Raw genomic sequence first — 19,823 nt, 5'->3', positions numbered from 1 at the left:
AGTACTAAATATCTGTGGACCAGGTTGGTAAACCAGTGGGATGAATTTGGAAGAGTGCCCACAAGGGACAGCACAACATGTCACCAACCAGCCTGCATCATCCACATCCAGTACCTCATAGATACTCTGGTAGAACCCATTACTGCTATAGCTATAGAAAATAGAAACACCTAGTTGTACTTCAAACAAATATTTGGTTCTCTTTGTCTTTCCTGGTATTAGCTGGCCTCACATATGGTGCCTCAGCAGTGTTTAAGGTGAAAGACAGCACTGGGAAAACTTGCATAATGGCCAACTTCTCCGCTGTCTTCTGGACCAGCTATGCGACCGAGCATGGTTTTACGGTATGTGTTACTGCTGTTCATGCTTTGCCCCCTGAGACTGTGCCTCTGTGTGTGTGTGTGTGTGTGTGTGTGTGTGTGTGTGTGTGTTAAAGTTTCAAGTACCTCTTTGAAAACTGATCCCAGCTTAGTGAGGCTCTTGTTCCCCAAGATCCTTCCAGGGTCATCAGGAGTCTCTGTTGTTACTTGTGCCATGGCTGTGCTGACAGCATGCAGGCTGCCTTGTGCTGTGACTTGCACTGTCTCACCCTGCACCATTTATTATCATCAAAGCAGTACTCACAATTAATTAGGCTCCTTCTTGGCTGTTTTAGGGTCCTTTTTTGTGCCTAACGAACAGTGCCTTGTTTTGATCTGTTGTACTTTTTTTTAGATCAGTTGTTATACTCCAGGAAGTAGATGATGGTGTAGCTGTGCTGCTTGGATTGAAATGTTTGTGCGTCTGCTAAAACAACTTTAGATGACTTAAGGTTTTTTTTATCACCTAGGTTGTTTTTGTTTTTGTTTTTTGGGGTTTTTTTTTGGCAGAACTGGGGGTTAAACTCAAGCCCTTGAGCTTGCCAGGGAAGTGCTTATTGCGCTGAGCCATCTCCCTAGCCCTCTCCTAGATTTTTAACAAATAGGTAGCAGGTATGTGTTGTATTTGTTCCTTAACCACCTGTTAGTATTATCTAACAAATGCACACTGTTTAATACGTTCACTTTGAAGTGCATCCCTGAGCCATGCTGTGTTTTTGGTTCTTGGTGGATATTGCCATCCTGTACACCTCCATGTCAGGCAGGGCACACAGCCTTCATAGACTGGGGCAGTTGAAGCAGTGATGTCCTGTGTGTGCTGGCCTTTGTGCAGTGCTGGGCCCTTTAAACTCATCTGCACTAGTCTCATGTAAATGTGTCTGTGACAGCTGAAGAAAATTAGGCTGTTTGTAGAGGTGTCTGAAGTTATAGCTACTTGTCCAAGTACTTTTATTTTTATAGTCTACTTCCCCTTTTCTGTATTTACATTTGGTGGTCAGATTTTCAGAAGACAGCCTGCTATAGTCTTGACCCTGATGCAGTCATCTGGGTGCATTTGTGAGCAGTATCGTTTTATAGCACATCTTTGACATCTGCTGTAGTTCTGTGTCACATTCCTGTGTGGCCTTCCTGTGTTGCTTGCTTAATAGTCCACTTCACTGTATTGGACACCAGGTGATTTTCCAAATTCAGACAGTTTGTAATAAACACCTTTGCTTACCAAGATCTATGCCCCTCTCCTCTCTGTGCTGGGGATTAAGCCCAGGGCCTTTGCACTGAGCTGGATTCTCAGCCTTTTAAACTTTTTTTTAAATTTGTAGACCGTGTATCACTAAACAGTCCAGGTTGAGCTCAAACTTGCAATCCTTCTGCCTTGGCCTCCCAGAGCGCTAAGATTATAGACATTTAGATAAAATTTCTATAGCAAAAAAATAGTGACAATTTTCTTCAACTTTTAAAAAATGTGTAACTGGCCATGACACCCAGTATAGATTAAGTTAGTTTAGTTTTTTGTTTTGTTTTTTTTTTAATTTTTATTTATTTGTGTGTGTGTGTGTGTGTGTGTGTGTGTGTGGCCAGCTCAGCCCACCAGGGAGCGGGGCTGGCTGGCATGTGGTGCTGGGGGATTGAACCGCGGTCCCTGTGCTTTGCTAAGTTTGTTCTAAGTAGGTGCTTTAGACCACTGAGCCATCTCACCAGCCCAAGTTAGTTTAGTTTTGTTTTGTTTTATTCTAAAGATACTGTTTTATTTTTCAGAGCGATATGTTTTGGCAGAAAGGACTTAGTTGAAAATTTTGGTGCACATATTAGCAACTAAAAATAAAGACAAAGTGTCAGAAATCAAGAGTTGTTCTTGAACAATTCTTTTCTACGCTAAGGAATGTTTAATGAATTAGAGGTAAATGGTGAAAGGGAAGTCAGAAAAATGTAGTTTATAAACTTTCTACATGAGAACTAGTATACATTTTAAAAACAGAATAAAGGAACTTACAAAACCTTTTAATATTCTAAATCTACTAATTTTTAGGGAAGCCAAATTGGTAATTTTATGATAATGAAATGCACAAACATCTTCAGCAAGATATACTAATACCTTAGATCACAAACACTTATGTTTGCAAACAAATCAGTTTGGAAACAGAGGTGTTTGCTTCCATTTGCAAACTGCATTAAGTGACAAACGTGAATCTAGTCTTTTCCCCCACACAAATACAAATGCACCCATCCTCTCCAAAACTGTAAAACAAATTAAGTTTGTAAACTGAGGTTCTACTGTATTACAAAATCACTTACTTACCTAGGGATATTAAATAAGTAATCAATTAAGGGATTCATGAACCTTTATCCTATGTAAAATACTAAACTTTGCAAGTTGTAAAGCTTTAATGGGAAATATTTTAAAAGTATTTTACCTAATGTCAAGTGATTTTGGAAGACTGAATCTCTTAAGAGCAAAAGCATTAACATAAGTACGAGTATACATACAGAAATGTACAGTCTTTGGGAAAGGAGTCTTCAGATGATGTAGAAGGAAATGTACTTGTCTTATTTTCCTGTTCATTCTGAGTCACACAAATATGATGCTTTTTCAGTGTTGAATTTTTACTTATAGTTGCATCATTCACTAGAATCATTGCTTGGATGTATTCTTTATTTGTGGCAGATCCATCTTTGATCTTTTGTTTCAGAGACTGCAGCACATTTTGTACGTTTTCAAATATGAAGTCCACTTTTCCATCATCTTCTAGCTCCATCCAGAAACTTCTTGCATCACCATTTTTTTCTCCCATCTTTTGGTGTTGCTTGTAGGTATAAAATTCTTCAAAATTAAGTTTATTGAGACCGAATGATATGAATCACACTGGTGAGAGTATAACTGTAATGCAACAATTGTCTCCAAAATCTGCAGTCTTCAGAGAAAATAAATTATGCCATTTTAAACACAACACAATCTTCTTTGAGACTTGAAACTGTGGTTGAAGAAACTTTCAAGATGGACCAACAACAGTATCTTTTTAAAATGAACTCCATCTTTTGGTCCACAAATGCATGAGACATTCTCAGCCCGGGAATGGGAAGCGCACAGCCTTCAACCTCCAGGCTCCCCAGTAATACCATCACTAAATGGAAGGAGTCAGCGGCCGCGCGCCGCATCCAGGCCCGCCCCGGACTTCCACTGTAACACTTCCTAGTCGGCCACGCCTCACCTGCTCTCCAGTTAGTTTAGTTTTGATTCTGGTGTAAATTAAAAGTTATTTTAGCTTGATCCCCAGCCTGCTGTGCGGGCCCCACCCCTGGGGCACTCTGAGAGGGCAAATGAGACTGGGCGTGGTAGCACTCGCCTATAATCCCAGCACTTGGGAGGCTGTAAACAGGAGAATCACTACAAGTCTGATCTAGTAGTGAGACCTTGAACACCTGCCTGTTTACAGCCTCCCAAGAGCTGGGATTACAGGCACATGCCACCACACCCAGTCGCCATTGCTATTTCAGCTAGCTCCAGGGGTGGGACTGGCACAGCAGGCCTGGGGATTGAATCCCCAGCCCCTGTACCTGCTTGCTGGGGCTTTAATCTGCTGAGCTATTTGGCTGGCCCATTATTTTGTCTTGAAAGAGAAAGAGTCTTGCTGTGTAGTTCAGTTTGGCCTTGGACTTGTGTAACCTACATTGGCTTCCAACTCAAAATCTTCCTGTGTTAGTTTTCCACATGCAAGGATTCTGGGCGTGCAACACACAAGGCTTGGCAGTGTGAACTGTGAATGATGAAGTCACTTTTCTCTCAGACTTGATTTTCAGTCTGTTGCTGACATGCGATACTGACTTTTTTTGTGGGTTTTGTTAGTTACATTAAAAATGCATATTTTAGCCCAGTGTGGTGGCGTATGCCTGTAATCCCAGAACTTGGGAGGCTGAGGCAGGAGAATCGTTGCAAGCTTGAGACCAACTGGGCTACAAAGTGAGCTCAAGGCCAGCCTGAACTGCATAGTGAGACCCTGTCTCAAAAAGGAGGAAAAAAATGCGTATTTTATGGTGGTATAAGGAAAGTCTAGCTCCAGCTATTTATTGCCTACTTAAGAATGTCAGAGGAGGAGAGTTGGGATGGTTCCAGTGCCCCGAGAGAATAGTTGATGAGAAGGAAGTGCTGCTTGTCCTGATTTGATCATCACATGTTATATGCATGTATCAAGTTATTCTGCACAGAACAAATTTGAACACTGTATTAAATAAAAACTTACTGTGAAGTGATACCTTAAAACTTTAACTGGGGGCCGGGGAGATGGCTCAGTGGAATAAGCGCTTCCCTGGCAAGTGCAAGGGCCTGAGTTCAATCCCCGGTTCCGCCAAAAAAATAAATAAATAAAACTTTATCTGAAATGGAGCTGAAGTTTCTATCAGCCTTGTTAAAGGTAAATGTTCCTGTGGCTTTTTTTGTGTGTGTGTGTGTGTGTGTGTGGCACCCAGGGTTGAACTCAGGACCTTGCACTTCCCAGCCAAGCGGTTATTCTACTGAGCTATCTCCCCAGCCCCCACTCTTGTGGCATTTCTATTCCTCAAGGGGTTCTCAAATTATATGTTCTAGAATGTGACCTTTGACCTGCCCCATTCTGCACGAGTACTGAACAGCAGCTTCTGTCAGAAAGGCAATGCCTCCGAGTCCAGGCTTATCATCGCCTTTGGAGATGGAAATTCACTGACCCTGCAGTTCACACGGAACACCACCCGCTACCGAGTCCAGCTGCTGAGCTTTGTGTACAACTTGACAGACACGCACATCTTCCCCAATTCGAGCTCCAGGGGTGAGAACCAGGGCTGCACATGGGGCAGGGAAACCTGAGTTGAAGGGCAGCTGAGCTCGCTGGGAAGCAAGCATTATGAGAAGTTCAGTTGTATGTGGTTTTTGTTGTTATTGTTGTTGTTTGGTTGGGTTTTTGGTGATGTTTTGTTCTTGATGCAGAAGTCAAGACTGAGAACTCCACGACTGACATTCTGGCAGACCTAGACAAAAAGTACCGCTGTGTCAGCACTACCCAAGTGCACATGAAGAATGTGACTATCAGGCTGTCTGATACCACCATCCAGGCCTACCTGTCCAACAGCACCTTCAGCAAGGAAGGTGAGATGCTGAACTTACTACAGTGGCCCACCATGGCTGTGCGGCTCACCTGAGTCCCAGCACCTGGCATACTGAGCAGGAGGTGGTTCATAGCAGATGTCTGTAGAACTGGCCTTGGAGGGTGGAGGTAAGCACAAACTGGTCAGCATGAGCTAGGCCCAGACAGATACTACCTGCCTGTACTCACCTGCAGGCCTAGGAAGGAAGCAGGCCTGGAGCCAGGAGTGGGTAGAGATGAGGTGGGAGTGCAGCTTCTGAGACAAGGCAGCTGAGATGACATGGACATCAGCTAGCTTACAGTGTACATGGAGTTTTTAAGAAAGACAGAGAAGCAGAGTAGTAGGCACCTTTCCTGTGGGGACTGTCCTGGGTTGGGCACTTGGGAACAGGCTCCAAGCTGGCTCCCCTCTGCAGTCCAGATAGTCCTGGGATCGAGGCAGAAGAGCAGCCTTTCTGAGGAGGTCTTGACCCAGGCCTCTACCCCTGTACCAGCCAGTGAGATCAGGACCAGAAGGACAGGGTCCAGGCTGCCTCCTTACCCTGGCAGTGACAAAGTGGTCAAGTTGTTGCTTTTTTTACTTGTAAAATAAGTACAATAGTCTGGCTTTGAAGGTTGTTGGGATCAAAAGGGAAATGTAAGTATGAGAAGTTTTTATCTCGGTACCTGGCAGAGAATAGCAAATCTTTTTTTCTTTGTGGTGGTAGGAATTGAACCCAGGAATTCCATTCTCCTGAGTTATATCCCTGGTCTTTAATTTTATTTTCCTGGCAAGAATTTTCTTATTAGTAATTTTTAAAAAAAACAAAACTGATGAAAGAAGAAACCATCAAACTGCTCGGAGAGTGGTGGTACATGCTTGTAATTCTACCTAGTAAGCAGGAGGATTGCAAGTTTCAGGTTAGCCTGGGCAAAATAAGACCGTACCTGAGAGAGAGTGCTGGGGCAGGGAGATAGCAGAGTAATGCTGGCCTGCCCTATGCAGGACCCTGGGTCCAATCCCTAGTACCTCAGCAAGGGTGGTGGAAAGTTCTCAAATCTTCTATTGGGTCAGAAACCGTGGCATTTAGGCTGGGTGTGGTGGCACACACTATATTCCCTGCACTTCGGAGGCTGAGGTAGGAGGATCGAAGTGAGTTCAAAGCCAGCATAGGCTACAGAGTGATTTTTTTTTTTCTTCTTTTTAATTTTATACATTTGGTACAGGGTCTCACTATGCAGCTTGGACTGGACTTGTCTGTTAGTGAATTTAGAAGAGTGTGGGAGCTAAGGCTCATCTGGAAGCCCCACTGAGTATCTGTAGCAGCTGTGATGTTCCCCTCTTGCTCATTGACTGGAGGAAGCAGGTTGGGCTGTGGTCAGAGGCACTCCTGTCCTGTGTTGTGTCTCAGGGAGGAGCCTGTGGCTTTGGAAAGCCATCTTGTGGCTGGGCAACACCTTAACAGTCACCTTACCTCTGGGCCTCCATTGCTAGCGATCTTCAGCACCAGCAGAGCCAGGCCTGGGGTGCAGCCCAACAGAGCTTGTGCCTCACTATCTAGAGCCCTGCCTTCAGTCTCCAGCACCAAGAGAAAACACCAAGGAGGCAGACCCTTATAGGACTCCTTGCTAACTGCGCCCTTTTTTTCAGAAGTATATCTCCACCTCTCTTTTTGTTTGATTGATTGATGGATTTGGTACAGGGTCTCACTGCGCAGCTTGGACTTGTAGTGATCCTCCTGTTTTCAGTCTCCCCAACAATGGGATTAAGGCATGTGCCACCATGCCTGAACTTGGTGGCTTGCTCAGCTCACCTGGGAAGAGGATCAAACCCTGGTTCCTGCGCTTGCCTAAGCAGGTGCTTAATCTGCTGAGCTAGCTCGCCAGTGGGCCACCTTTAGATTTGAAGTATCAAACCCACAGTGCCACAGTAGCATAGACTGCTTCAAAACACTTGACTTCTGGCAAAATCGAGTAGTTTCTTCTCCATTTTCTCTTTATTCTTAGGGGTCTTAGGCATTTCTGTGGTCTTAATTTGTCTTTTCTTAGTTTTATTTTGTATTTTGTGCAGGGCCTTGCTACACAGTTTTCAAGCCTCCCAGCGCTGGGATTACAGGCGTGTACCACCCGGTGCCTGGAGGCAGGGCCACTGCAGCCTGTGGTGCCAGGGATCAAATAGTTTGTCTTCTCTTAACTAAGTTTCCTGCTTCTTTAGGGAAGAGTCTCAGAGCATTTATGTGGAGTTTGTTGTGTCTGCTCTGTTCCCATTAGGAGTTCTAACCAATTGTTGTGGATGAATACGTTTCTGCTAAATCAGTGGTTGTTTTGACTGTAAAATGGCTCTTTTCTCTTAGCTGTGTCGTTTTTATTTGATGAATGCCAGGTGGAGAGAGAAGGAGGCTCTGTGAACATGCTGTCAGCTGTCCAGTGAGGGCCTGGCCAGGGAGACTTCTTCATCTTACCTTTCATCACCACTGGTTATATGAAGGAAAACTTAGGTGGTTCACGAGTCACTTAAATGAGGCATACACCAGGACTGAACTGACCCTGTCAGCCATGTGGATAGAAAAGACAAACCCTCCTTTCCAGAGGCCCCTCCAAGCCAGCAGTCTTGAGTCTGCTGTGAAGGGGGGAAATCTGTATCCTCAGGATAGAACTTTACTGGGTGATGTTCAGTCCAGGCCTCTGGGCCTGGGTCCCCACAGGACTCAGATTTATCTAGGTTTTTTCCTCAGAGTTTGACATGTGGATATCCTTTTAAGCATGGGTCATCGTAAAACACACTTCCGCCCAGATTGGCAGTTTTTCTTCATTCCTTAGGAGTCAGTCTCTGGTAGTCCAGCCTGAGTTGAAGAGATTGAAGTATTAAAAAGTCCTGCATTTGGGTCTTCATTCAGGCCATAGTTCTTCGGACATGCAGCTGTCAGGAAGGGTGGGCCCTCAGGGCTCAGGACTGGGAAGGGTACACAGCCTGGTCCTGCCCTCCTCTCTGTTGCAAGGGCTTTGCTGTCAGGGAGTGTTAAGAGGGTCAGGTGGAGCTAAGAGGATGTGCTCTGCCAAGGGCTGCAGCTAGGTGATCCATGGCTCTGCCTAGAAATGAGCTGGTGTCTACCAACACTGTGGGCCTCCTGGTTGGGGCTGTGCCCTGGAACCCAAGGTTAAGGTGACTCAGTAGTGTGGGTACAGTTTGTTCTACACACACCCCGCTCTTTTCCTCTGTCCAAAAGGGATTTTATCTGGGGGGTACCCACAGGGATGGACCTTTCCAGAAGTGTGCAAGGCCCCTTGGGGCACAGTGGGTGGACTCAAGGTGGAGTGCTTGAGATGAGCTTCTGGCCACTCTCACTTTGCCCGAGTGAGAATTGTGCGCTGTATCAGGCAGCATGGGGCCTCTCCCTGCAGCCCCCAGACTTCCCACACGCTTCCATGATGCAGCCCCACAGAAATGTGGGAAAAGATGGAACCGGAAGGCACACCCAGCTGGGGGGATAGCTCAATAGAATAAGTGCTTGCACAGGGCCCTGAGTTCATTCACCAGTACTGGGAAAAAAAAAAAAAAAAAAAAAAAAACGAAGGCATACCTGAGCCTGTTACTTCAGAAGCCTTGATTAGCTGTGGAGAAGATGAGAAGGCAGGTACCTGCCTGAGGGGCACACTGTGTACAGTTGCCCTTTTGATGGTCAGGCTCTTGTGCTGTTGGAGGTCAGTTCTGCTGGGATCCTTGTCCAAGTACAAAGCCACAGTCAAAACTGGAGCCTAGCCCCGAGTAGCCTCTCCATAGGCCCCCATGTCTCTCACTTCCTTGGTGGCTCTCTCTCACTGGTCTTCTCACATTTCGCCCCGGAGAGAAATCGAAACAACCTCTTCAGCTCTCCTTCAGGTCTACCCACCCCTAGCTGGGCTGTGAGCAGGGACTCCTGTGGTGGCGGTGATGTCAGTAGCACATGCCAAGTTGTGAGAAGTCAGTAAGGATGTGTTGGCACATTTCACATGGTTGTGATGTGCAGATGGTAGGCCTGTGTCCATGGCCTTGTGCCAGTTGCAGCTTTCCTCATGGCCCACAGGAGCAGGGTTTGACCTGGACGGAGGAATAGGCTAGGAGATGCCTGGCCACCTGCAGGGACGTGAGGTAAGCTGTCTTGCAGCAGAGGTAGAGACAGGCAGAGAGCATTCTGGGTCCCTGAGTGCCCAGCAGCCAAGAGACCTGGCCACTGTTGGGCCTGGGCTTGGCTGGATAGAGGATACTGGTTCTTCCCTGTGGGCTTCCCATTTCCCAGTTTGAGCTCAGGAAGGAAGTGATCATTAGAAGAGTGCTCGGCTTGGAACTTGGCTCTGTGGGCCCTCCTTTGTCCCCACAGAAACACGCTGCAAGCAGGACATGACGTCCCCCACCTCTGCACCACCCGCACCCTCCACACCACCTGCACCGCCCAGCCCCTCGCCCAGCCCTGTGCCTCCGAGCCCCTCCATGCACAGGTACAACGTGAGTGGCAGTAATGGGACCTGCCTGCTGGCTAGCATGGGACTGCAGCTGAACATCACTTACCCACGGAAGGACAACACGGTAGGAGGATAGCTTTTCCTACAGAGGGTGTTTTGTTGGCAACAGTCTGCATTGGTGTAGGATGCATGTTTTCTTCTGGGTATGTTAGCTCAGAGCTGAAGTGTCATTCTTCTGCTTTCTCTAGACCATGGCCAGAGTGGTTAACGTCAACCCCAGGACAGTCTCTCCCAAGGGTAGCTGTGGTGCCCAGCTGGTGTCTCTGGAGCTGAGTGAGAAAACTCCGGAGCTGAGTATGGTCCTGGTCTTGCGCTTCGGCTTGGTGAGGCTCTGGGCTCCTCCTCACCAGGCTTCCTATGTCAGGACCCCTTCATGAGGCTGCCGTCCTGCTACCTTCCCTCTTGTCTTGGTGGGCGTTGGGCCCGAGCCCTTCCTGCTTGCAAGGAGCACAGGCTGCTGCAGGGTGCCGCCGAATGCAGTGACGGTGGGAGGAGGCGGCACTGGGCTCTTGAGCTCTGGTGGGCAGCAGTGCTCTTCTGCCCTGCGCTAGCCTCAAAAGAGTCAGGTGTGGAGGCAGCAGAAGAGGGAGAGGGTGCTGCGCGTTGGGGGTGTTCATGCGTGGTGCGGGTGAGCTGGCTAACAACTTATGTTTAAGTATTTGGTACAGGGTCTTGTGATGCAGCATAGACTCATAATGATCCTCCTGTTTCAGCCTCCCAACTGCTGGGATTACAGGTGTATACCACCATACCTGGTTTTGGCGGCTACACAGTGTACCCGGGGTGGGGCTTGGCATGGCATGTGGTCGAAACCAGGTTGTTGTGCTTGCCAGGCAGGCACTTAGACCGCTGAGCTATCTCCCCTGCCCCAGTTGGTTTCTTGAATTTCAACTTGCCTGTATCGATCAGTAAAAGCTTGCTGTTTTTATAATGTGGCTCCTATAGTGCCTTTTTCAGCGCAAAGTCTGAATCGGTGAAAAGGCTTGGAAGGAACCGAGCGCAATGTGGTGTCGTATAGGTAGGACGCCATGCAGCTTTCTAGAGTTAAACACAGGACGTCAGGTTGATGCCTTGCAGCCTGCCAGGGTGACAATGCATGTGCCATACTTGAAGGCAGGCAGCTCAAGGCCTCTTCTCTTTCAGAATGCAAGTGCCAACCGGTTCTTCCTGCAAGAAGTCGATTTGAATATGACTGTCTCTGATGCCAGAGGTGAGCCCCGCATGCCTTGCCTCCTATCCGGGATCGCATGACCCCTGCCCACGATGGCCTGAGGTGATCAGACCCTCACCTGTCTTGCAGAGGCCAGTTTCCATGCCGCTAACAGCTCACTGAGAGCCCTGCAGGCCACTCTTGGTAACTCCTACAAGTGCTCAGCTGAGGAGCAGCTGCGTGTCACACCTACCTTCTTCCTCAACCTCTTCGGCGTGCAGGTCCAGGCTTTCAAGGTCGAAGGGGACAAGTTTGGGTCTGGTGAGTACACTGCGGGCTGTATTTATGGTGTGGTGATCAGCGGTGCAGCCTATAGGCCTTCCTGGGTGCTGGCTAGCCATGGGAATCCTCTTCTACAGGGGGCAGTGAGGCTGTGCAGACAGTTCTTCACTTCAGAAGGGCCTGACATGCCTGACAGGGCAGGTGGCAGCCTCCATGATGTGGTCATGCTCTCGTTCCAGAGGGCCAGCTGGTGGTGGGCGTAGCTGGCCTGCATGTCCACCCTCAGCTAGGAGAAGAACACCTGTCCCTGTCTCCTGCATGCAGCCTCCCACCCTGGCACCCCTTTCTTCCCCCTTGCCAGGGAGGCCTGGGGGGCAGGTGGGCAGTCGGGTGGGCCTTGGAGTGACAGCGCCCTCCACGTTGCAGCAGAGGAGTGTCTGCTAGACGGGAACAACATGCTGATCCCCATCGCTGTGGGTGGCGCCTTGGCAGGGCTCGTGCTCATCGTCCTCATCGCCTACCTCATCGGCAGGAAGAGGAGTCACGCGGGCTATCAGACCATCTAGAGAGGGCAGCAGGGGTATGCCGCAGACACTGGGGGCGGGGCCTCACGTCCTGTGCGTGTGTGGCGTGGCGTGGCGGGAGGCACATTTTCTGGCAAACTGCTCTTAAATCTGCTTACAAATGTGAAGTTCATCCTGCAGCATTTACTATGCACAAAGAGTTAATATTGAAATGACGGTGTTAATTTTGCTAACCAGGTTAAATATTTTGCTAACTGGTTAAATGTTAATATTTACCAAAGTAGAACTCTGCAGAGAGCAAGAGTGCTTATCTGAATTGGCATGGGCTCCACTCATTCAGTGTTTTCAAATTTGGTGTTGGTTCTTTTATTCTTTGCTCAGATTTAGGCCTTGCAGGTGTCTGGTCTGAACACGGTGGACTGATGGGGTGGCTGATCCCTAGGCTGGCCCCCAGGTTGAGACCAGCAGAGCAGTAAGCTCTGTGGGCACTGGGGGCGTCTGCAGGCAAGAGGGCCAGGCCCAGTGTCCAGGTGACCTCAGCGTCCCCGCTCCAGCCGCCTAGTAGCTGCACTTGCCTAGGTGTCGGAAGGGCATTATTTCTGTTCCCTTGTGATGTGGCTTCTGGCCTCTGGTGGCATCCAGTAGCCCTGTTGCACACCGTACACGGATGGCCTTGCTCTGCTGGTGCCTCTGCTGTGCTCAGTCGCTGGACAGAGCCCAGCTCTGGGGTGTACTGCCTGTAACGACGCTAATAAACAGTCTCTTTCTTTGTGTGTCTGGACCTGGTGCTTTTGTCAGCGTTTCAAGCGCCCAGGATGGTGTGGACACAGAGCCGGGAGAGGGAGGGAGGGAGGGAGGGAGAGAGAGAGAGAGAGAGAGAGAGAGAGAGAGAGAGAGAGAGAGAGAGTGAGTGTGTGTGTGTGTGTGTGTGTGTGTGTTGCTCCCCACTGACCTTGGGCTGCTCTGCCCTGAAGCATGGTGTGCACTGTGGTCTCTGCAGGCAGGTACCTGCCAGAATCAAGAGCGGCTTCTCCTCAGCACCGGCCTCTCACCTGGTCCCCAGAGCAGCTTCCACAGTGTCAGCGGCAGGGCTGGTCTCTTTCTCAGCACTGCTCTGCTCCCCCCAGAGTAGGCCAGGCCCTCAGTTGTCAGGACACAGAAAGGGGTGGGGGAGAGACACCCAATATGCTGAGATGAGGGCTGTGCGGGATGCAGGTGCCCGGGGGAACAGAACTGCTGCCAGGTGCCCAGAGCTTGGCTCTCTGACCTTAGCCTGATGGAGAGGCACAGTAGTGCCACTGGCATGTAGTTAGCCAGAGTGGGCTCCATGGCAACTCATAACCCACCACCCATCCCACCCCACCCAGGGGAGACTCGTGTCTCGTCAGAAAGCTGCCACCCTCAGTTTGGACAGGATGGGCACCTGAGCCTGTCAGGAACATCAGCATGTGGGAAGGGCCTGGGGTGGACACCTTTTGAGAACTGTATTTCCCTTGGCAGTGCCAGGGGCTATTCCAAGACTCCAGGGAGCAGGGACATTGGACAGGGCAGGTTCACCCTCAGCTAGCCTGGTCCAAAACATAGTACCTGGGTAGGAAGAACCCTGTATGCTGTGACAAGAGGGAGGGTGCAGCCCTCCAGGGTTCAGTACAGGTGCCTCAGAGGATCAGACCTGTCACCAGGCCCAGACTGTGGGCCTCCTGTAGTGACCAATGGCTTCTACGGTGATAGGGGATGGCCTTACTGCAGAAAGGCCTGTCCCCAGAGCAGGGCTACCACAGGGATGGCTTGCCAGATTGATGGGCATGAGTCACCATGGGAGGCTACTAAGTGCCCGCCTGCATCTGAGACAGTTGAGAAGCCTACCTCGTAGGCATATGCCACAGGGACCAGCAGATGCAAATTGGTATGCCGGAAGGTCAGCGTGGGAAGGGGGTTACCATGGGCCGAGCAGGGTGTGTGGACCTGGCTCATCCTTGCCCCACCTTCCCTGCCTATGCTATCAGCCCCCACAGGGCTCGGCCTGACCCCGCAGGAAGCTTCCTGTCCAAGTGCAGGTGTCAGTCAGCCCAGTGGCCAGCACTGCCTGTCAGGACAGGCAGGAGGAAGCCCCAGCCTGGTCCCCCACTGGTTGCATACGGACCCTGGTCCCTAACCCCAGGTCCGATGCTCACCTGTCCACTCAGACTCAGTCATTGAAAACTGCTAAGGAAGTCGTGCTGCAGGCACAAGCCACAGGCAAAGATAGGTGCTGTGCTTCAGGGAGCGGAAGTGTTGGCATGGGGAACACAACAGCCACAGCTGACAGTTGCTAATCAGACTCACAGTGCCAGAATAGTTTATTAAATAGAAACACATATCTCACATTTTGTATATTACTGTTTTAAGGGACTTAGGACTTACTAGGTAGTAACAGAAAGGCTATAGAATGCCGTGATTTTTAAATCACTTTTTAAAAAAACACAAGAATAGTGACTTCAAGTATTGTACAGCACTAATGGAGGCAGTAGACACTCCCCAGGGGCCTACCCTGGCAGTCAAGGCTCCTCCCAGTACTGGGAATGTAAGGACACTGTGGGGGACGTGGTCACCTTTGTGCCAGCAGTGCTGCCCGGCAGTTCTCACGGAGCCTGGTGATGGTCGTCATGGACAAGCTCCCAGGTTCTGAAAATACTTTCTGGAAACAAAGTAGAGTTCGTTTCAGAGTGAAGTAGTCCAGTGATCTTTTTGTCTCTGCTGTCCTGACATTGCTATGGCGATCAGTGGATGGACAGACGAAGGCTACAGGCTGGGTGCACAAGAGACCCCGGTTCTGTGGCCTGGCTCTGCCATGTCTGTCTGTGTTACCCAGTTGGGCCCAGAGGAAGAGACTGTGGGCCTCCTGTAGACCTAAAGTCAGAATGGCACTTAGCAGGCAGAAATTCCAGCTTTCTCTGCAGAGCCAGGCCATGGATTCTGCCTCTCCTAGGACCAGGGGAGTTTGCCTGCCTACAGCACAGCTGTGTGGAGGGGGCAGGAGCACAGACAGGTGGGCATGGATGAGGAAGGGGTGAAGCTTTTTCCGCCTAGGAGGTGAGGGCCCTCTGAGGGAGATGATCCCTGCTTGGTCTCCCAGAATCTCCAAAGTGATAGCGGTCTTGTTTTGGGACAGTCACCTAGCATCATTCCCACACATTTGGGTAAGCAATGTCTCTGCCCCTCCTGGGGACCACAGTCATCTGGGAATGCACCAGATGGCAAAGCCTGAGTTATGTCCACCCTGCTTCTGAGAGCTTTCCTAAGGTCAGGACAGCCCCCAGGAATAAAGAAGGGAAATGAGTTTTGGTGGCTCTTTTCTGAGCTCTGAGGTAGGAGTCAGAGCAAAGGTCCGGACCACATGCAAACAGCACCAGCCTTTATCAGATTCAAACAAAGCTACACCTCTGCCTTAGCCTGTAGACCCTGTTTAACTTAGAATATGGAAGGATGGATCCCCATAAACTCCACAACCTAGATGGAAGGATTGGGCCAGGTTTTACCAAGCACCTCACTGTGGCCAAGCTTAAGGACACTGTCTGGGTCTCTGGGGCAAACCTGTTTCTTTTAAGCCCCGGGGGACACTGCCATGGAGGCTCCTGCTGGGTGCAAACCCCAGAGAGGAAAGGACAAACACATGCCGGACTCTGGCAGACACTTGGGGGGCTGGTCGAGGGCCTCGCAACACCTGTCAGAGGGCCGACTCACCAGGGAGATGAATGACAAGTCCACGTGTCGCATTAAGGGACTCAATCCTTCTGCTTCATAAGCTACCACCTGGGCTTCAAGGTGGAGTGGACTGGCAGAGACCCTGTGGCCTTGCCTAATCCTGTCCTGGGCCCTCACTTCACTTTTCTGTCGCTTGTTTTTGACCCGTTTTGTTTGATGTGGTGTTTGTCTCTTCCAAGCTGCAACACTTCTTATTTATTTTTGAGACAGGGTCTCGCTATACAGTTCAGGCTGCCTTGAGCTCACTTTGTAGCCCAAGCTGGTCCAGACTCACAGCGATCCTCCTGCCCCAGCCTCCCAAGGGCTGCAATTACAGGCATGTGCCTCCGTGCCCAGCAGGCTGCATCTCTTCTGTGTTAAGGGCTGGTCCCCAGTCTCTAGAGCAGCCTGGCGAGGACTTCTGACTACTGCCAGGCAGGGCCAGCTGCCCCAGCACAGAAGTGAGGCCTTTGGCAGGCAGACCTTGAGCCTTCAGCTCCTGGACATGAAGGGTGACAGCAGGGATGCAGCTCCGTGGGATAGCACTTCCCTAGCGTGGGTGGGCCCTGCCCTGGGTTCAGTTCCTGGTGCACACACACAAATGATCAAGCCGGGAGTGGTGGCACACACTTGTAAATCCAGTCCTCAGGAGGCTGAGGCAGGATGATCGTTGTGAGACCAGCCTGTGCCACACAGTGAGCTCAAGGCCAGTCTAAACTGCATAGTGAGATGCTGTCTCAAAAAGGACAAAACAGCAAAAAACCAAATGACTGAAAGCAGAGTAAGATGTGGGAAGCGAGAGGAAGGCCCAGTGCTCTCACAGGAGCCTTTGGTGAGCCCCTGTCAAGGAGAGCACCCTGCTCAGGTACACTCAGAGCTGGGAACATCAAAGGCCTCTGTGCCAAAAGCGGCCCACAGCCAGTGCTAGGGATCTGCCTTGAGGCGGGGAATGACAGCAGCGGAGAATCACCAGAAGCCCCTGTCCCAAGACCTCCACTTACAGGGACAGCTGAGAGCTGCTGGCATCGAAGCTCGGGGCCGTTAATACTTGATGGCCACACACTGCCAATCCACAAATTCTGCCCAAGCCAAGCAAGGACCCTCACACTGGGAAGTCCCTCAGGAATCACCCCCTTTAGAGGCCTGAAGAAGAGAGGACAGCTGTGACAGCCAACAGCAGACTTGAGAACCTGCATGGACCTGATCTCTCTCTCACTGAAGCTAGGGACCCATGTGGGCGTGATAGCACGCCTGTGGAGCCCCTGCCTGTGCCAGCTGGGTGCAAGACTCTTCCCCAGAATGAGCCCAGGCAGAGGATCCGCCACCCTGCACAGACTGTTCATGCAGAGGGGAACCAGCATGGGTTTTCTAGCCCAGCCCACTGCTCTTTCTGAAACTACCACCTGCCGGCCAGAACAGTGCCCTGCACCACATACAGCCCCTGCCCCTCACTTCACCAGAATTTGTCATCAGCTTAAGAGAAGGGAGAGTGAATCAAGCCCTGGGGCCTTGGCAGCGTAATGCCATTTGGCTGTGAGCTCTGCTTGCAGCCCCACCCCCTCCCAACACACACCCTGCCGTCCCCACAGCCCCATTTTCCACATGCCAGGTCCTCACTCAGTCTGCCCCTGGCCTGGGGCCCCACATCTCGGGGGCCATAAAGGCCAACCCCTCTGTTGGAGCTATGAGGGAAGCCACCAGTGCAAGGGGCAGGACAAGACCACCAGCTAGAGATGGCAGCCAGGAATCCTTTTGATGAGGCTCCTTGTGAGGTCAGGCCTTATGGACATGACACCACAAGCCCCCAGCCCTGGGGAAATGGCAAGCCAGAGCCATGTTCTGCCTCTAGCACTCTGACCTGGCCTGCCAGCAGGTCAGGCGGCCTTGGGCAGGGATCTTGCTGGTTCGCAAATGAGCAGAGCCGGGGCCCTGTACTCCACGCTGACGATGGCCATGGAAGGAGCCCTCCTGTGAGCAGCAGCAACCCTCACACACCTGCATGAACGTGTGGCACTCCATCACGAAGCTCCCGCTGGTAATCTGCTTGAATTTGTCACAAATGTCAGGCACACTGGTGGCTTCCAAGATAAATGCTTGGTGTTGTTTAATCAGGGTCAGGGCCACCCGGAAGATTATTTTGGAGCCTTCGTTGAACAAACAGTCCCAGATGCGAAGCACAGTCTGCAGGACAGAAAACCAGTCACCTACTCAGTGGCCCCTGCCATGCCAGGGGTTGCCCTTGTGCTCACCTCCACAGGCAGGATGTCTACAAACAGGCAGATGAACCAGCGGGACACCACCAGGGTCCACAGCACACCATGCCCGTCCAGCAGGGCCGCTACCGCTGGCAGCTTCATCCTTACCAGCTCTGCAAGGACTTCCTGGTCCATCTTGAGCCCCAGCATGGCTGGGCTATAGTAATCTACAAGCAAGGAAGGAATGGTGAGTGGTCACACCACACGCTGCACACGCCACCTGGCCAGGCAGCCTGTGCCCCACTGAGCCAGGCGAGGGCCACAGGGCTCCCTCAACAGAGGAAGGCAGTGTGACCAAGAGGAGACTGGGCCAGGGTAGAGACATAGTGCCAGGACGGGACACCCACAGGTACCAGAGGCAGAAGCCAGATGCCAGCTACACAGACCCCTGGTCAGCATGGCTGCAGGGATGTCTGCACAGCCACGTCTGCAGCAGCACTACTCACAACAGCTAACAGGCGCCCAGCAGCAACAGATGGGTAAACAGATGCCCTTTTCCATGGGGAGGACAGCGTCCAGCCTTAGGAGTAAGCTGCGACCCAGGCCACAGCACAGGTGGGCCCTGAGGATCTCGTGAAGTGAAACATGCAGGTCAGGAAGTGATAAGTAAATCAAAAGGGGTCAAAGGTAACCACATTAACATAGAAACGGCAAATCTGCTGGAAGACAAAAGGAAGACAATTCCTGAAGGCATAGGCAAGGTCTTCCTGAAGAGAACTCTAGTTGCATAAGAAATAACGTCAAGAGTGAACAAATGGGGGCTGGTGAGATGGCTCAGTGGTCTAAAGCACCTACTTAGAACAAGCTAAGCCAAGCAAAAGCACAGGGACCGCGGTTCAATCCCCCAGCACCACATGCCAGCCAGCCCCGCCCCCTGGTGGGCTGAGCTGGCCACACACACACACACACACACACACACACACACACATAAATAAAATAATAAAAAAATAAAAATTAAAAAAAAAACAATGAACAAATGGGATCACGTGAAGAAGCTTCTGAATAGCAAAGGAAACCACCACCAAAGTGGACATCCACACAGCGGGGAAAACTGCCTTCCAGCTACTCCTCGGACAGAACCAACTTCCAGAATGTATAAAGAACTCCAAAAAAGTAGACCGCCTCCCAAATAAATGGCTCATTCAATAAAACAGACGAGAGGCCAATAAATGTTTTAAATGTTTCAACACTGCTGACCATCTGAGAAATGCAAATTAAAATAAACTGAGATTCTACCTACGCTAGAAAGCAAGGCTATCATCAAGCTAAATAATAAATGCTGGTGAGGCTGTGGGGAAAAAAGGAGCCTTCCTACATTGTTGATGAGAATATAAACTAGTAAAACCATTGTGGATTTTGTTTTGTTTTTTGCGGTACTGGGGATTGAACTCAGGATCTTGCACTTGCCAGGAAAGTGCTTATTCTATTGAGCTAACACCCTGGCCCTACCATTGTGGAAATTAGTGTGGAGATCCTCAAAAACCTGAAACTAAGAATTCCATTCTGCCCAGCTGGTCTCCTAGGTGTCTTCCTGGAAGTCGAAAGACATCATACCACAGTGATGAGTGCATGCCCACTGATCGCAGCACGGCTCCTGCTCGCTGCATCCTGGAAGTTGCCCGCATGTCCACCCGCAGATGAATGGGCAAAGCACGCGTGTTTACACACGCTGGAGTACTACTCTGCCACACAGCAGGGCAGAAGCAGGTGCACTGGACAACATACTGCTAAGTGAAACAAAGCAGACACACAAACATCACATAGCTTCCCTTAACAAGAGACCGCAAATGCAAATACAGAGCAAAATAAGAGCTACATAAACAGAGCTGGGATCTGAAAACATCGTATCATAGGGATATATGTGTGCCTATGTTTATAGCAGCACAATTTGTGATAGCCAAATCTTGGAAACAACCAAGATGCCCATCACCTGAGGAATG

General features: G+C 50.2%; 2 protein-coding genes across 3 annotated transcripts in view; one reads left to right on the top strand and one right to left on the bottom strand.

The window, feature by feature from the left end:
• Positions 1-225: 225 nt before the first annotated feature.
• Lamp1 (lysosomal associated membrane protein 1) lies at positions 226-12,686 on the top strand. Its single transcript, XM_023715176.1, has 8 exons — positions 226-344; positions 4,939-5,155; positions 5,314-5,472; positions 9,808-10,013; positions 10,138-10,272; positions 11,093-11,159; positions 11,250-11,420; positions 11,811-12,686. The coding sequence occupies exons 1-8, from the start codon at positions 288-290 to the stop codon at positions 11,945-11,947; spliced, it is 1,149 nt and encodes a 382-aa protein (XP_023570944.1). The 5' UTR covers positions 226-287; the 3' UTR covers positions 11,948-12,686.
• Positions 12,687-14,231: 1,545 nt separating this feature from the next.
• Grtp1 (growth hormone regulated TBC protein 1) overlaps positions 14,232-19,823 on the bottom strand; it is a 33,391-nt gene continuing 27,799 nt past the window's right edge. Inside the window, exons 6-8 of one of the 2 annotated variants that reach the window (XM_004631207.2) lie at positions 17,878-18,050; positions 17,624-17,809; positions 14,232-14,582 (exon numbers count right to left, since the gene is read on the bottom strand). In XM_004631207.2, the coding sequence (XP_004631264.1) occupies positions 14,493-14,582; positions 17,624-17,809; positions 17,878-18,050 (449 nt within the window). In that variant the 3' untranslated portion in view covers positions 14,232-14,492. The remainder of the gene's footprint in view (positions 14,583-17,623; positions 17,810-17,877; positions 18,051-19,823) is intronic. The other variant, XM_023715253.1, reaches the window with a different exon arrangement.

This window comes from Octodon degus, unplaced genomic scaffold (assembly GCF_000260255.1).
Source record: "Octodon degus isolate 3935 unplaced genomic scaffold, OctDeg1.0 scaffold00039, whole genome shotgun sequence".
NCBI lineage: Eukaryota > Metazoa > Chordata > Mammalia > Rodentia > Octodontidae > Octodon > Octodon degus.
The sequence above is the reverse complement of the archived record's forward strand: the minus strand, read 5'-3'. Positions and strand labels throughout refer to the sequence as shown.